This window comes from Alexandromys fortis, unplaced genomic scaffold (genome assembly GCF_014885135.2).
Source record: "Alexandromys fortis isolate MF-2015 unplaced genomic scaffold, M_Fortis_MF-2015_v1.1 scaffold_139, whole genome shotgun sequence".
Lineage (NCBI taxonomy): Eukaryota > Metazoa > Chordata > Mammalia > Rodentia > Cricetidae > Alexandromys > Alexandromys fortis.
Genome location: NW_026068020.1, coordinates 2,694,868 through 2,712,221, shown reverse-complemented (window position 1 = coordinate 2,712,221; position 17,354 = coordinate 2,694,868). Strand labels below are relative to the sequence as shown.

The 17,354-nt window shown below is 46.5% G+C and overlaps 2 protein-coding genes across 2 annotated transcripts in view; one reads left to right on the top strand and one right to left on the bottom strand.

Moving 5' to 3' along the window:
- Positions 1–17,354, bottom strand: part of Asb18 (ankyrin repeat and SOCS box containing 18) — a 63,560-nt gene that overhangs the window by 26,914 nt on the left and 19,292 nt on the right. The window contains exons 2-3 of the mRNA XM_050163117.1: positions 14,904–15,026; positions 11,631–11,898 (exon numbers count right to left, since the gene is read on the bottom strand). Of these exons, the coding sequence (XP_050019074.1) occupies positions 11,631–11,898; positions 14,904–15,026 (391 nt within the window). The remainder of the gene's footprint in view (positions 1–11,630; positions 11,899–14,903; positions 15,027–17,354) is intronic.
- Positions 1,790–2,191, top strand: LOC126514259 (40S ribosomal protein S12-like). The gene has a single exon (XM_050163048.1). The coding sequence runs from the start codon at positions 1,790–1,792 to the stop codon at positions 2,189–2,191; it is 402 nt and encodes a 133-aa protein (XP_050019005.1).

The window sequence follows — 17,354 nt, the reverse complement described above, 5'->3', positions numbered from 1 at the left end:
CTATGTATAAAAGATCCTGGAGAAAGTAGCTCTTTGTTGTCAAAGTGATAATGTTTATAGTCCCTGAAGCCAGACCTCCTTAGAGTCTCGCCTTGAAGAGGACTTTTTGGAGCAGAAAAGTCTGGTCGCACTCTCAAGTCCTTTCTGACATCTATTGACTTTTTATCCTCCAAGGTAGTGGCCTACGTTATTGTAGAGATCGCAATGGAGTCCGCCGCTGTTTTCAGCTCGATCATTGACACTGGAGGGGGGAGGGTTCTAATCGTTCTGCCTGGAATTCTGGTTCAGTCATCATTAAACTTAAACTGCCTCCCCCACATCCCAAGCCAACTATTTACATGATACAAGACTCCCAAAGTATGTGGTCAAAGGGAAAGTTCCCACAGAGAGAGATAGAAGAAAAAAATGATTCAAACGAAGCAAGAGGAAGGCAGAGGAAAGGAGATTTGAACTAACATCATTCTGTACTGAGATGTGGTCAGAGCACAAATGAAACCATGCCCTCAAACTGCGTGGTGCTTAAAAGCTAGCTGGAAGCAGGAAGCTGGTTTCTGTCTGATGCAAACGCTACTGGCTGGTACCAGATCTCAGGGCCTTGATCTAAATGCTCACTTTTGGCTTATCATAAGGACTGCTCTCGGGGATCGCAGTATTTTCTGCTCTGAGTAGGTCCTGCATTCTCAATTCTTAGTAAAATATTATAAAAGAAACCACCTTTTAATATAACCCTCATTTCAGATTCACAGGAGTGTTGGCGAGGCAGGGCAGAGAGCTTACAAATCCCCTTTAGCTAGCTCTCCCTCAAGTTAAGATCTTGGGTTATCATGGGGCATATGTCACATTAGGGAACTAACATTGGTACGATTTGATGAACTAACGGCAATAAAAGTGGCGATTGAATTTGGCTCTCCCACTTCATATCCGTGTTCTGCGTTAGGATCCAGTCTAGGGTACTCTGCTGCATTTGAGTTCTCTAACTTTAATTCTGAATAAGACACAAGTAAATAATACATGTGTGTCCTTAAAGGTAAGGGGTAGGGTAAATACTACACATGGAACATGGGAATCTACAAACAGATTATATTTTATCCTGGAACATGCTATACTTTGGAATTTTGTTCTTGACGAAGGACAGTTCAGCAAATGAAAAATCATAGATTACCTACAAATGTATAGAGGAAGGGGAGAAACGATAAATCCCCAAATTAAATGGAAATAGTGTTTCGATCTCTAGAAAATAGATTCAGCAATTTTATAACTGATGGGAAGACCTGCTGTGCACTTGGGTGGAACCACTCAGTAAGCGTGGACTTAAAACGGGAGAGTGGGTGAATGGAGCCAAGAGAGGAACACAGAGGAAGCAACCCTGCCACCAGTGAAGTGAACGGCTTTCTCCACCATGCTCCTGTGGCCATGAGGGTCTGTCTCACCCTAGACCCAAAGCAGTGGAGTCAGGCCACTGTGGACCAGAAGCTTTTGACACCAGAAGCCCAAATGAATCCCCTAAGTTGTTTACGTAAGATGTTTGTCATTGCCATGGAAGGTCTACTGAATCATACGAAGTCACGGTTGTCAACACATTTATAAACTTGGTAAGTACGTATTAGCAATTGCTTAAATTGAGAAATAGATAGAAATTCCCGAATCTGGACAGGGAGGATGGCAGATTTCTTACCGAAGGAATGCAGGTTATGCGACAGAGGGTCGCTTTCTTCCCGCCACCTCCGAGTCGCACAAAGGTGGAGGCTCGGGGGCGTTCAAGTTTCGGCCTCACCCGTAATCCACCACCATGGCCGAGGAAGCCATTGCTGCCGGAGGTGTAATGGATGTTAGTACTGCTCTACAAGAGGTGCTGAAGACTGCCCTAATCCACGATGGTTTAGCACGTGGCCTACCCAAAGCTGCCAAAACCTCAGATGAGTGCCACGACCATCTTTGTGTGCTTGCACCCAGCTGTGATGAGCCTATGTATGTTGAGTTCCTGAAGGCACATTGTGCTGAGCACCAAATCCACGTAATTCAGGTTGATGACAACAGGAGACTAGGGGGATGGACAGGCCTCTGTGGAACTGATCAAGACGGGAAGCCACGGATAGTGGTTGGTTGCAGTTGTGTAGTGGTTAAGGATTATGGCAAAGAATCTCAGGTCAAGGTTGTCAGCAAAGACTACTTCAATGCAAGAAATGAATAAATATAAAATTTGGCTCATTTAAAAAAAGAGGGCAGTGGGTCTAAGTCTAATGTGCAGGTAGAAGGAGGGGGAGAAGCATATGAGGAAGATAAGGAAGAAGACAGAAGATGGGAAAAAGTGTGAAAGAAGAAAGTCCAAGTTGTTGGCCCAGAATTCCTTACTGGCATAGATGCCTTTCAAACACTCAAAATAAATAACTATGTTCAAACAGCAAACACTGAGAGTGCTCACCAGCTGCCAAGTCTCAGCGCAAGAACCGCTGAAGGAAGTCCTCGGAGGAGAAGCAAAATGAGAACTTATGAAATCCTGGATATCCACAGAGCAATGAAAAAGACAGAGTACCTACATAAATAAAAGCAAAATCTTGCTTTGCATTATTTCAACATATTTAATTAGATAATTAACTGTTAAAAATCAACAGCAATGCATTGTGGGACTTAAATATATAACAAAGTGTAGGATTCCAATAGCACAGAGAACAAGAAGGGATAAATGGTCATGAGCCTTTAATCCCAGCATTCAGGAGGCAGAGGCAGGCGGATCTCTGAGCTTAAGGCTAGCCTGGTCTATATATTGAGTTCCAGGATGGTGAGGACTACTTAGAGAGACCCTGTCTCAAAAACAAAAAACTTCCTATACTGGGCATGCTGGCATTGGCATATTATCTCTGCAGTTGGGAGGTGATGGCAAAAGAACCAGAAGCTCAAAGTTATTCTTGGCTATATAAGGAATCTGAGGCTAGCCGGGATATGTAGGACTGTCTACAAACAAACAAACAACAAACAAATTAACAGTTATAGTTTGAAAGGCTGGCTCAACAGACAGTCAACACCTATTTCAATATTTCCTTTATTCTATCTCCTGACCATGGATGAGATTTTTGACTTGCTTCTAACAGATACTTCATGGAAAAATATACAAGAATTTTTTTTTCTACAGCAGGTTAAGTAAATTGTGACTTCTCCCTTGCTAGAAGACTCTTGTCTTCTCAACTTGCATACTTGGATGAAGCAAGCTGCTAGAAAGGTCTACGTAGCAAAGGTCTTCGTGTGTCTTCAAGATTCACCTTGAAATTCAATGCTCAGTGGAAAAGTACGAAGAGAAATGGAGGGATGGTAGGAAGCGATTAGGTCTTAAGGTCTCTGACTTCACAGGTAGAAGTGCCGCTTAGAAAAGGCCTCGAGGGAAGTGAGTTCATTGCTTCCATCTCTTCTCCCTCGTATGCCACATGACTATACAACAGGAAAGTTCAATGCTGGGAGCAGATGGAGCCCTCATTGGAGCTGCATCTTGGACCTCTCGGTCTCAGAAATGAGGGAAATAAATAGGGGTGATTTGTCAACTACCTGACCTAAGAGATTTTGTTGTAGCAGTGGGAATGGACTGAGGCTTCAAGGAACTGAATTCATCAACAGCCAGTGAGGGATGAGACCTTCCAACTCAACAGTTCTTAAGACATTGGATTCTGTTAGTAACTATTACATGGGTTGTCCATAGGTTTTCTCTAGTTGGCCATTCAGAAGAGACCATAGACCTTCGTGGTCTCTACAGTGCAGTCTTTTGAGAGGTCTGGGAAAAAGAAAAACTGACAAAACAATGGCCAGACTCCTGAGCCCCAGAAACTGTGAGTAATACATGCATTTTCAAAGAGTTAATTTAAATTTCATGTGTACGTGTGAGTATCAGCATGCTTGTCTGTGTATTACATTTATGCCAGGTGCCCTTGAAGGTGAGAAGAGGACATTGGGTCTCTGGGGCTGAAATCAAAGATAGTTATGAGCACCGTGTGGGTTCTGGGGACCGAGTGAGAGTTCTCTGCAAGAGCAGTCAGCACTCTTCACTGCTGAGCCATCTCTCCAGTCTTTAACTGTGTCGTCTGTGCTGACTGTTCCACAGCAGCAACAGAGCTCAGGAGATGGGAAATGCTAACACTAGGCCCAAGAGAACCACGCTGATGCCAAAGGAGCTATTTAAAATGATTTCCTTTTATATTTTTAATTAAAATTGAAATTAAAATGTACTTATATAATTTTTTTCTTCTCTTTCTTACTCCAATCTCTCTCATGTATCCACTTCCACGCTCTCTCTCAGATGTAAATTCATGATCTCTTTTTCTTTAATTCTTGTTTTACACACACACACACACACACACTCATTCTCATGCTCACATACATGGGGGAGAGAGAGTTCTAAATATGTAAATATAACCTGCTCAGTCTATATAAAATTACTGTATATATATGGCTTCAGGGCCAGCCACTTGGTGTTGAATAAGCACTCAGGGAATCTTCCCTAGAGAGGGCTATTCTTCCTGCTCTCAGCATTTTAAAGCAGCTATTTTTAATAGCAGAAAAGGTAGACTACAAACCAAAAAAGATCACTAAAGATTAAGAATGGCATTTCATTGGGTCTAGAGAGATGGCTCAGTGCTTAAGAGCACCGACTCCTCTTTCAGAGGACCCAGGGTAAATTTCCAGCACACACGTGGTGGCTCACAACCATCTGAAACTCCAGTCTCAGGAGATCCAATGCCCCTTTCTAGCCTCTGTGGTCATGGCACACACAGCACACAAGCATACATTCAGGCAAAGAATCTAACTCCCTCTTCAGTAATCTGAACCAGGGAGAGGAAGGTGAATCAGATACACAGAAGTAGTAACAGGCCTGGGGAACCTGATGCTGCTATTGATTTTCCTAGAGTGTTGAATTCCCGCCACCACTGCCAAAAGCAGATTCATTTTTTAAAGGACATTGGGGCATTTACCATGAGAGACATATTTTTTTGATTATAAAATAAGTTTCAATGAATTTATAAGTTTGTGCAAAGTAAATTTTCCAAATACCTTCGTTTGAGCTGGGAGGCAGAGGCACGTGGATCTTGTGAGTTTAAGGTCAGTCTGTTTTACCTGGAGAGGTTCTGGCCAGCCAGGGCTACGCAGTGAGATCAGGACTTAGTGAAATAACAGTAAAGATAGTATACAGGAGGACATGTAGAGCCCCAAAAGCCTACATTTGAAAATAATATTCAAACCAATAACGTTAACATACATTTAAACAAATTTTAAAAAGATAAGCAAATAAAACTCAATGCAAGAAAGAAAGGAAAACAAAAAAAATATTTTTGAGTTTATAAAAAAATCCCTAAAAATCAAAAAAATAGAGGTCAATTAAATCACAAACAGAACTTATGGGGCCAGGCAAATTCTAACATCATGAATGAGAGAGGGTCAAAGAGATCAGAAGCAAAACCGATGGAGGTGGGACACACCCCAATATCATGTGTGACAGAGGAAATATGACAGAATCCACAGCCAGTAAAAGAAAAATAAGGGTCAACCTCATGCCAACAGATTAGACAACTTAGCTGAAAGTGAGACACCTCTGAAAGCTTGCTTAGAAAGAGAAACAGTCTACCTCTGTTTAGGAAAGAACTTGAATTCATAGCTAGTAACCTCTTGTCAAGAAAATGCCACATCCAGATAGCTTTGGTGGGGAACTGCACCAAACACCTGAGACGATTTAAAATCCAGAAAATAGAAGACGGAGAAGGGACTGCTTTTCAATTTTATGTTATATCAGTGATGCTTAAATCAGTCAAAGATGGTGTAAAACAACCATAAACTAGTATCTCTTGTGAAAATAAGAATAGGCATTTAAAATATCACAGCAAATTAAAGCCTGTTATTATCTATCTACCTATTGTCTATACATCATATCTTCTATCTATCTATCTATCTGTCTGTCTGTCTGTCTGTCTGTCTATCTATCTGCATATAATAATCCATGAGTGTAGTTAATAATCCTAGGAAAGCAAGGTTGGTGTATCATCTGAAAATCATTGTTAAGAGACAAAAGCAAGGTCATATGATCATTTTCATACATAAAAAGAAATTTAAGAAAACTCAGTGTCCCTATATATATAATACAAACACTCAACAACCTAAGACCAGAAAAGAGTGCTTTGCCTTCTAAAAAGGCAATCTAGAAGAACTTCTGAATGGTGGAAGACATTAAATACCACGCTCTAAGGCAAGGAACAAGGAGAAGAGACTCCTCATCACTTCTCTCCAAAACTGCACTGGGGATTCCAGTCAGCAAAATAAGTGCGAGAATGAGGATTCTGACCGCAAAGGAAGTAGAACCGAGCTTGCTGGCGGATGATATAGCCACCTGCATAGAGATCCCATGAACTTATGAGAGCCTTTACAAAACCAGGGAGCCCACTGAGGCATAAGGCTACAAGGTCGCCACACAAAACAAACAGTTTCATCTGGTAGCTGCACAAGATCAGAAATCAAAATCAAAATACCTCTCACATTGGCATCAAAACCACGAAATGCTAATAGCTGGTCACATTGGGGTTCTAGTTTCCTGTCTGCAACTGTGATAAACACACTGACCAAAAGCAGCATAGATTGGGGTGAGGTTTCTTCCAGGTCATAGTTCATCATGGAGGAAAGCCAGGGGAGGAACTCAAGTAAGAACTTGAAGCAGAAACTCTGGAGGGTTACTCTGTGCTGCTGCCCCCACAGGGTCATGCTTGGCTGGCTTTCTCATGCAGACCAGGGCCACCTGCCTAGGGATGATGCTGCCCACAGTGGACTTGGCCCTCCTGCATCAGTTCACAGTCAAGACCGCATCCACGGGCACGCCTGCTAGCCAGTGTGCTCTGTGCAGTCCCTCAATTGAGAGTTTCTTCTCAGGTGACTCTAGGCCATGTCAAGGTGCCAAAGTCAACTAGGGCAGTGGACCTGGTGGGCATTCGGGATCAGCTCTCAAATAGCAGATATGCCATCTCAAGCTATATGGCAGTATCCTCTCAAGTCAATCAGCAAGCACACACACACACACACACATATATATATTACATATATGTGTGTGTGCATACATATGAAAGCAGAAATAAATCTTACACAATATTTGCAAGTCCCATGCACTGAAAACTACAAATCACAGTTGGGAGAAATAAAACATGATCTAAATAAACGTGAGGGTGAATTATATCCATATGTTGGGAATCTAAACATTTGTTTATGGTGTTTACTCTCTCCAAACTGATGCATATACTCAGGACAGCCCCAGTCAAACCCAGCAGGCAGCATGTGGGAGGTGCCCAGCAGAACCTAAAATTCAAATGACATGCAAATGAGCTGTAAGAGCCAAAAGCAACTCTGAAAATACGTTTGAGGGCTTACTCTTATCTTAAGGTCTACTACATAGTTGTAACAGTCAAGGCAGTGTGGTATGGGTCTAAAAGTAGATGAATAGATCCATAAACTAGAATAGAACAAGGGGGATGATGGCCCTTCCATCCTGACCACTTTGTGTGTGGCCATATTGGCTGATTGCTGAGATGGTCTTAGTGGAACGCCCCACTGTCTTCTTGAATCCTCATGAGGAGCCACCACAAGGCCACTTGTCTCCCTAATGGCAATCATGGGGCAAGTTCCTGTCCCTTCCTGGGTTCTGAGGAGCCATTGGGGCTTCTTTTCTTGCTTCCTTTAGATCAGAGCTACAGACGGAAGCTGCTCAGGCCGAGTCCAGATCTGGTTGCTCGCAGCGGGTTACCCTTCTCACAGGGCCAGCACTCATCTCTTTGATCTGAGAAGAGGACTGTGGGAAGCTGCCACCCAGGGCAGCTCTTCCTCCCAGTGCTTATGCAGCGACATGGCTTGTGGTGCTGTTACAGTTTAAACCAGCAAGGCGGCGTCTTATCTTGTGTGTACTTGGCATGAGAGTCTATAAATGACCCCAGATATGAACAGCCAGTTGATGTGTGTGTGGTTGTCTGTGGAGGTCAGAGGTCAGCCTCGGGTGACTAGGAACTGTCCCCAACCCCTTTTTTTTCTGGATAGAGTCTTTCATTGGCCTGGAACCCACCGAGTAAGCTAGCTCACTCAGCCAGTAAACACCAGGCATCCATATGCCTTTCCCCCCCCAGTATCAGGATTATAAGTGCATGCCAGAGCTTGGAGGGAGGAAAGGGAAGGAGAAAATTGCATAATTATGTTATAATTACAAAAATATAAAAGAAATAATTAAAGAAAAATAAATATGATTTTTTATTTTAAATTTAAATATGACTACTGATGATCAAACTCCAATCCTCCTGCTTGCAAGGCAAGCACTTTACGGATGGGGCATCTACTCAGACTAGATTAATTGATTTTTGAGCAACATGCAAAGCCAGCTGAGTAGTAAGGAAGGGGCTTTGACCCCAGAAGGGGTGATGCACTTCTGAAGCTAAGCTTTGGTAGATCACCCTCCTCTCCTCATGGAGGACCCTTCTAAGTTGCATTTCATGGTCTGAAATTCTACCCAGCATGGGCTGTACACAACAGCATGGGTGTGCCTCAAGGAAATATGCTAAGGAAAAGAAGCCAGAAGAACCGCTACTGGAACACTTTGATATCCATATGGGAAAGCAAAGACACACACACACACACACATGCATGCACGCATGCATGCACACACTCATGCATGCATGCATGCACTCACAGTCTCACACACTTTCACACACACTCTCACAACACTCACACACACACACACACACACACACACACACACACCAGTCACTTTGGTCACCCCTCATACCATATTCAGAAATAGCTCAAAATGGGTCACAGATTTTTCTGGATCAGCTCAGTCTTGGTGTATGACAGCAGGTCCCACGGTGCTGTGAGACAGAAGAAAGGAGTCAGCGGAACCAGCGGCTTTGCATCTGTATACAGTTGTTGGGGACTTAGGAAGTGAACTGTGACCTCAGAGGTAACAAGTTTGGCAAGTTTGGTTTAATCAGAAACAGGACTGCTGTGAGTTCACGGCTGTGGGAATGGATCTAATTTATGTTAGGCTGTCAGCAAAGAGCCAGACACTCCTGCAGCCATGTTCTGAGTGCGGAACCTCTCACACGGTTAGAGCGCTCCTGTCTATTCCCGTTCCTGAGAAACTGCAGGACAAAGTATCTGGGGTTACTTTGGCCTCAACACTCGAGGTGGTTGCAGTCTGGGCAAAATGAACCCAGATTTAAAGGTAGGACTGTAAGGTTTAAGTTTGTGGATGAGAACGTAGAAAACCTTTGTGGGCTTGGGTCAGGCAAAGAAGTTTTAGGTCAAATAGCCTAAAAGAGTGAAATTGACAAATTAAATTTTACTGAAATGAAGAGCTTCTAGTCTTTACAGACATTAAGAGAAGAAAACAAAAGGCAGAGGCTGGGAGATGGTGCGTGCCTATCACAGGTGTGAAGAGGGCCTCACACCCTCAATATAAAAAGAGATCTCGAAGTTTTAACCTGAAAACAACTGAATTGAACATCTTGGCAAAGGATCTGAACACAGAGCTCACCCAAGAAGAAATACGGATGACAGAAAAGTATGGCGTTAGTATCTGTGAATAAGTTCAATATAATTGGGAAATAGCGCAATTGGGGAAATGCAAACAGAAGCCTTGGTGCTTTCACTTCTCTGTGTCTGCCCGCGTGTCTGCAGTTCAAATGCCCATGTTGCTGAGAGGAATGTAATGTATAACTTTGCAAACAAGCGTGGTAAAGTTAAGTTCTTAATCTCATCAGATGGGCTAGCTATTATAACCCTAGGTTTACCCAAAATTTTAAAAAGCTTATAAAAGGGCACAAAACTCAGGCTGTTTGCAACAGCCTCAGACTGTAAACAATGTCTTTTATTATTATCACCACCACCGTCATCATCATCATCATCACCATCATCATCATCACCACCATCATCACCACCATCATCATCATCACCATCATCATCATCACCACCATCGTCATCATCACCACCATCATCATCACCATCATCATCATCACCATCATCATCACCACCATCACCATCATCATCACCACCATCACCATCATCATCACCACCATCATCATCATCATCACCGTCGTCATCATCACCACCATCATCATCATCACCATCATCACCATCGTCATCACCATCGTCATCATCACCATCATCATCATCACCATTGTCGTCATCATCATCATCATCACCACCACCATCATCATCATCACCATCGTCATCATCATCATCATCATCATTTTGCAGTAATTAGGGGTTGAACCCAGAGCCTCACAAAGGCCAATGAGTGCCTGAACCTGAACTACTTCCCTTAGGGGTTCAAACATCTTTCAGTTAGGAAGGAATTAAACACACTGTGGTATGTCTACACCGTGGAATACTACTCAGCATGAAAAGGGAAGGAATGAACCCAGGACACACGGATGTATCTCAGAAGAATTATGTTGAGGGCAAGAAGCTAGATAGGACATTCTATTAGAACTAAATTTTAGAAACTGTTGGACTTTTCAAACACGTGCAACTTACTGATGTCCTTTACAGGGTGGTGGTATTGCTGCTTTGGGCCTCTTGCACACACACACACCCCACTCTGAATCCCTGGCTAACGTCTCTGCCTGCTTCCTGCACGTGCCTCTAGGGGCAGAAGAACCCTAACTTTGGGCAGGTGGGGAACAGCGGACCCCAGCAAGATCCAAGTACGAAAGGAAGTGATTTTATGTTATCGTTGTAACAGAAAGCAGTCAAGCAATTATAACGCACGAGCAGGTACTAGAACATTTGAAATGAAATGTAGGGAGAAAAACCTATCAGCAGCACCAAGGTCGCGGTGGGGTTGGAGTGGGGGATGGGGGCGGGCTTTGTTCCTGGCCCCAGGCAGCGCAACCCGGGCGGGTGGAGTCCTTGCGGGGCCTCGGAAGCCCCCGCCCGAGGAGCTAACCATTTATGTCACACTGTGACAATTATTCTGCATAAAATTATCATTAAAAACCCTAATTTTTCAGCTTCCAACCCCTCCAGTGGCCTTTTAGCATTCTTCAGCACCGCGTTTGCAGGCCGTGATCAGAGGCTCATTACCGCGGCGTGGCGCCCCGCGCGCTCGCAATCAAGCGCTAATTAACCCGCCCGGGGCCGCGCCGGCGGGGCGGGGTCAGGGACGGTCCAGTGGCCCACGGGGCGGGGTTCATGGCCTGGGGACTATCCTAGCCAGGGCCCTAAAGATCCTAGCCTGGAGCTGGGAGTCAAGATCACAGGCCTGGGGATTAGGGTCAGAATCCTAAACCTGGGGACCAGGGTCAGATTCTGTAATGTGGGGAGTAGGGTCCTGGGCCTGGAGACTAGGGATAGATCTGGGGACTAGAGTCACAATCCCAGGTTTGGGAACTAGGGCACATAGGTCCTGGACTGGGGATCAGATTCAGAAAATCTCCAGCTTGGGGAGGTACCAGGTCTGGGAAGTGGAGTCAGGGTCCTAATTTAGTCAGGGGCCCGGGGAAAGAAGCAAGTATGCGCTCAAGTCTGGAAGCACGTGGCCAAAGGCCAGACTTGGGTCTATGCCTGAGACACCCCCCTCCCTCCAAATCTGGGTCCTAGGACCAGTTGGCAGTGTGGGCACATCTTACCCCAGAGAGGCCGGTGTGCGGCACAGATGCAGGGGTGCCAGGCCCTCTGCGTTGAGCAGATCTGGGTCTGCCCCGTGCTGCAACAGCAGCTGGGCACAGGCGGTATGCCCCCCGAGACAGGCCTCGTGTAGGGCACCACGACCTCCGGGGCTGGCATCCGGATCAGCGCTGCGACTGAGAAGGTGTCTCACACAGAGCACGTGGCCGTGGGCCGCAGCGATGCACAGCGGCGTGGTGAGTTCCCGCTTGTACTCCAGTGTCCAGAGGCCTGGAAGGGGAGGGGATATGATGTAAGGCCGGGGTAGATGGAAGGACTGGTGGGGGCGGGCCTTTGCTAAGGCTGGAGGGTGATACCACTTCTTACAAGTAAGTAAGCTAGAGTCACTTGAGAGCAGAGTTAGAGCAGAGAGACGCACACGCACTGAAAGACAGGATCCACGGAGGAAGACGAGAAAGAAGAGACTCGGAGGGCTACAGATTATTGCTAGATAAGATGGATTTCCCAGATGTGGGGCAACTGGGATTCTGTAATGATTTAGAATTAAAGGCTGGTCCTGGAGGAAGGATGGGTTGGGATGGCATGTATATATGTATGTATGTATGTACGTATGTATCTATGTATGTAATCTCAGTACAGAAGGGATCTCTCCTAGGTTCGGAATGGGGGTAACTTTAGAGAGGAGTGGGGTGAGGACTTTTACAGACTATAACCTTCTTCCACCTACTCTTTCATCCTTAAAAGGAAACAAGCCTGCGTACAAAACCCCATCACCAAGGTTTGCTGAAGAAAAGACAGGGAAGAAGTCGGATGTTCTTGGAAGTGGCTGCTGTAGGAGGTTGCTTTCATGCAACTGTCCACAGTCCACACAATTCTGGTGTGTGTGTGTGTGTGTGTGTGTGTGTGTGTGTGTGCGCGCGCGCGCGCGTGTGTGTGTGTGTGTAGGGCTATTCCTTCTTGAGGCACAAATGAACAGAGGCTGTATGTTTGGCTTCTCTGAACACTTCTCTGCTTTCATAGAGCTGGGGCAAGGTTGTTAGTGGCCAGGAGCACCCCTGGGAGGGGGAGGTGTCCCCAGTGAATACCATCAAGGGACAGATTCTGACATGGCAGGCTTTCTGGGATGATGGAAGAATCGATAAGGTGGCTGTAATGAGCTGTACGGGAGACCCCTTTTGAGGCCACCTCCTTCCTGGGACGCATGCTGGGCTGTTTTGAAAGCCCACACTCGTTAATTACCTACCTGCTAGTGGCAGAGAATCCCAGCCTGCTGCTCATCCCAAAGGCCCAGCCTTGGGCTTGCTGTTTGCTCAGTGGGGAAGTGGGGGGAGGGGACAACTGCCATCACTGGTGTGGAGGGACAGTAGTCAGAGCCCCATGGATTATGTGCATGTGTGTGCATGTGCGTACATGTGTGTGTGTGTGTGTGCGTGTGTGTGTGCATGTGCACACGCACCTGTGGGGGAGGGGGGCAGGGTGCCTGCATTTGGACTCTTTTCCGGAAAAGACAGTCTGATTACAGGGATGGGATGGGTCTTCCTTGAGGAGAGCGCGGCCCCTTGCCTTCCCCAAACACCACACCCTGGACTCCTGCCTTGATGCATTTCCCATGAATTCTGTCTTTTGAAGTTCCCAGCCTACTCTGCTGCCTCCCCCAACCCTCACACTTCTGTGTGCCCACCCTGAGGAGCCAAGACTCCATAGGTCCCGGGTTGTACTGATAAGGTTCCTTCAAGAGAACAAGAAAACTTAACTTCTGGGCCCAGGAGATGGCTTGGTTGGTTGGTAAAGCGCTTGCTATGGAAATACAAGGGTTTGGGTTTGATCTCCAGAACCTACATACAAAATTGGGGTAGAGTATCAACATGCTTGCGGTCCCAGTGCCAGGGAGATGGAGACCCAAAGACGTTTGGGCCCGCTGACCCCACAGCCTGGCCTAGTTGACAAGTCTCAGACCTATGAGAGACTCTGTCTCAAGAATCAATGTTCCCAGGGGCTGTTTCTTCTCTGGGGAGTCAGGTGACTGGGCAAAAGAACAGGAAATCCAAGTAGCCCCTAGCCTCACTGAGGCCGGGCTGACTAACTGGACTGCCATTTCCCTGGTGCCCTGCCTTCAGCACGTCCTGATGTCCTGCCCTGCTGATGTGTTCTAGAAAAGTTGTAGAACATAGGACTCAAAAGACTACAGGGGAGAAAAGGAACTAGATTTTAGACTTTTGACAACATGCAAAAAATGGGTTAAACTAACTAACATCTCCCTCCTCCCCCTTGGGGGGGCAGGGGGGGTAGTTTGCCATTTGAGCACATGTGAGTCCAGAATTGGGTAGCATGTGATTTGGAAAACAGTCGTGGCTTAGCTAGCATTGAAGCAGCTGACATTCTTGGTCTGAGGCAGGTGACGGGATGCCCAGAAAGATCCCACTTGGAGGCGGTGCAGTCGGACTAGGATCGACACCACCCAGCCAGCCAGCAGGTCTCAGGCTTGTTACAAACTGCATAGCAGTGTTTGGGGTTCAGTTTCCCCTCTGGAGAGAGGTATAAATAGAAACATGTTGGTAAAGAACCTCCCTTTCTACATTCTCAGCCGGCTTAGAGCTCCCAGGTTAGGACTTGGGACGCCGGCTACAGATCGTCAAATTCCCATAGTCTGCCAGAGCGGTGGTGGATTTCAACACAGCAGCACCTGGCAGATGGGTGTCCAGTACAGCCTGCCAGCCCCACAGCCTGGGGACGTCTGTATGGCTCAGCGCATAGCGGTCTCATCTGAGAGGTAGGAGTGTGCCCTGACACACAGCACACGGATCTATGCATTTACTGCCCCTTTCTTCCTTGTGTTCAGGCTTCTCTGGGTTCTACGAGGATCTGCTGGGAGCCTAGTGTTCTTCCCTCTGCTGACACCATTTGGGTTTTAGGACGCCACTCGCCCTGCCAAGTTACAGTGCTGTTCAGTGATTCAGAGAAGGACCTCACACAGGGCTTGGTGTCTAAGGTCTGTCTAGTCTTCTGCAGCTCTGTCAGCTGCCAAGATCAACGTTAAACCAAGGCTTTGCTTTCAAGGCAAGAGACACACCCAGCATCGCTAGGTGGATGCTCCCCAGTCATCGTTCTCCTTTCCATAGCCCGGCACCCACCAGACCAGATTTGTTTACAGACCTCCTTAGGTCACAGATGTCCCCACGGTACTGAGTACTCAACCTCACACAGGATGTACACATCCCCAGAGTGTTAGCTGAAGCTTAAAGAAGCACAGCTGAGCTTTAGAGGAAGCAGGGTACCTGAGAGCCCAAAGGTGGCCAAGGATGTCACCTGCCATTCCATCTCTCCATTACTGATCTCAAACACTATGTTGGCATCCTGGAAGAACTGGTCCATGAGGGATCGAATATGGTCCAGGTCTCCTGTGACCAGTGCAGCATGGAACTCAAGTTCTGGGCTCCCGGCTCTAACTTGAGGCTTTTTGCTCATCTTCTGAAAGATCTGCAGTCTCCTTCCAGCTGGCTCTGGTTTTCTCTCCATTGCAGAGCCGCTGGTTTCAGAACAGGTTCTTTAGCAGAGGAAGATGGCCTTATGGAGAGTGGGCTATTTCTATTGTCATTACTCCATTGTCCTCCAGCTGGAGCCCCATGCCAGTGTATTTATAACTCCTGTGGGCTCCAATGTGATAATGGTTACTTGATATGACCATGGTCATGTGACCACTGAGATGTCACCACCTTCAATCACCCCTGTGATTGTATAGATGCTAACCCCAAAGCGGGGGAAATGCTTCTGCCTGTCTCAGCGCTGCTCAGCACACGTCTAGTCAAAGACAGACACCAGGCACACGCATTTATGCTGACAGACAGACACAGCATTTCTCTTATTCACAGTTTGGTCAGGTGAACCCAGCCTTACACAACATCGCTGATACCTGTTTGTGCAGGTTAAGTGACTAGTTTGTAAAGATGACCTCAGTGGCCAAAATGCTTAGCAGGTAATATTCTCTCACATTAAAAAACATTTCCATATTTAAAAATGATAAATCAAGGTCTTAAGTTCAAAGGGAAGACACAGGCGGCATTGGGTGCATGCCTGCTGCTACTTAAGGTCCACTTGGGATACAGGCTTGGAGAGAACGAAGCAGGGCCAGGACTGCTCAACGATGTGGCCAAGCTGTGATCTGAGCCTGTTACATTTGTGTTCTAGATCCTGTCCTCTGTACAGCACGCCACACTGCCCAGATCCCATGTCTAACTGACAATGTGCTCTGCTCAGAGCTGAGGCTGAACTGGGAGGAGCGGCTTTGCAGGGAGGGTCCTGTGGCTGGAACACGGATTGGTGCTGGAGGGAGGATAGGATGGCTCCTTTGAGTCACTCAAAAGAGGCTGAAGCAGAAAGCTGTCTGCCCATCCCAGCCCTTGGCTCCCAGTGTGTGTACGGCTCAGGTCCTAACAGTGCTTTCTACATGGAGAAATGGTTGACAGTTTCAAGGGGCTTGGGGGATAGCTCAATCAGTTAAGTGCTTGCTTTGCAAGCAGAGGACTTGAGTTCGATACCCAAAACCCACGTTAGAAAGAAGTCGAGTGTAGCGATGGAAGCTTGCTTCCCCAGGGCTGGGGGATCATAGATGGAAGGATCCTTGGAACCCCTTAACCAGCCAGCTTAGCCTAATTAGTGGTATGTCTCCAATAAAGGTAGGAGGCTTCTGAGGAATGACAGGCCACTAAGACTGTGTTTCAAGGGAACCAGGCTACACCTCAAGCTGACAGCAAACACTTGTAGTGTGGATCCACCTGTCACTGGTTTTGTGGTCCTGAAATAAGCAAGAGTGAGAGGATCATGGAGACTTGTACCAAGGTCTGAGAAGGCAGCCAAAGCGGTGCAAAGTGTGGCAGGTTAGCTTCATCGCAAGGTCATGGGAAGCCACTGTCCAATGCTGTGATCGTGAAGCCTGAGTTTCAGTGGAGACTTCAGGACATTGGCAATGCTAGAATCATTGGATGGCCACCAAAGCTGATTTCAGGCACAGGGTGAAGTTGGCCCAGGAGAATCAAGATATGCTGAAGGCTGCAGAGCTGTAGGGAGGGTTTGGAGCTCAGATAGCGGGTATGGAGCTACAGGACTTGGTGTCTGTCCCATCTTCTAGGACTTGCTCGGTCTTGCTTCAGCCTGGTCTTCCATTGCTCTGCCTCCGTTCTTGCCTTCTCCTTTTTGGACTGATATTTACTGTGTGCCATTGGATAGTGGAAGTGTGACTTGCTTTTGTACTTTACAGAAGCTCATAGTTAAGAGCTTGTCTTGAGGGCCAGTGAGAGGGCTAGGCATATAAGCACCTGCTCCACAAGCCTGCCAACCCATGTCTGATCCCCGGAACCTGCATAAAGGTCGGTGGAGAGAGCCAACTCCACACAGCTATCCTCTGACCTCCACACACTTTCTGACACGCAAATGCAACAAGAAGTAAGAGAAAAGGAGCTTGCCTTGAATCTCAGATGAGATTTTGAGCTCCTTCCCTCCCTATCTTCCTCCCCCACCATGTAGACTGCATGAAATTAATGGTAGCCTTCCATTTTATTTATTGAGTCTGTGTCTCTAACTGAATCCTGAGCTTACTAATTTAGGCGGCCGGGGTAGCCAGCTTGCCCAGGCTATCCCCTCTGTCTCTGCTTTCTCAGTACTGCAAGTGCATGCAGCCCTCATGCTTTTGCCTGGCTTTTCCAAGGGCATCTAGAAATCTGAATTCATCT

Bases quoted from the DNA above. Each gene is read 5' to 3' on its own strand.
- LOC126514259 (XM_050163048.1), top strand. From the start codon at position 1,790: ATGGCCGAGGAAGCCATTGCTGCCGGAGGTGTAATGGATGTTAGTACT.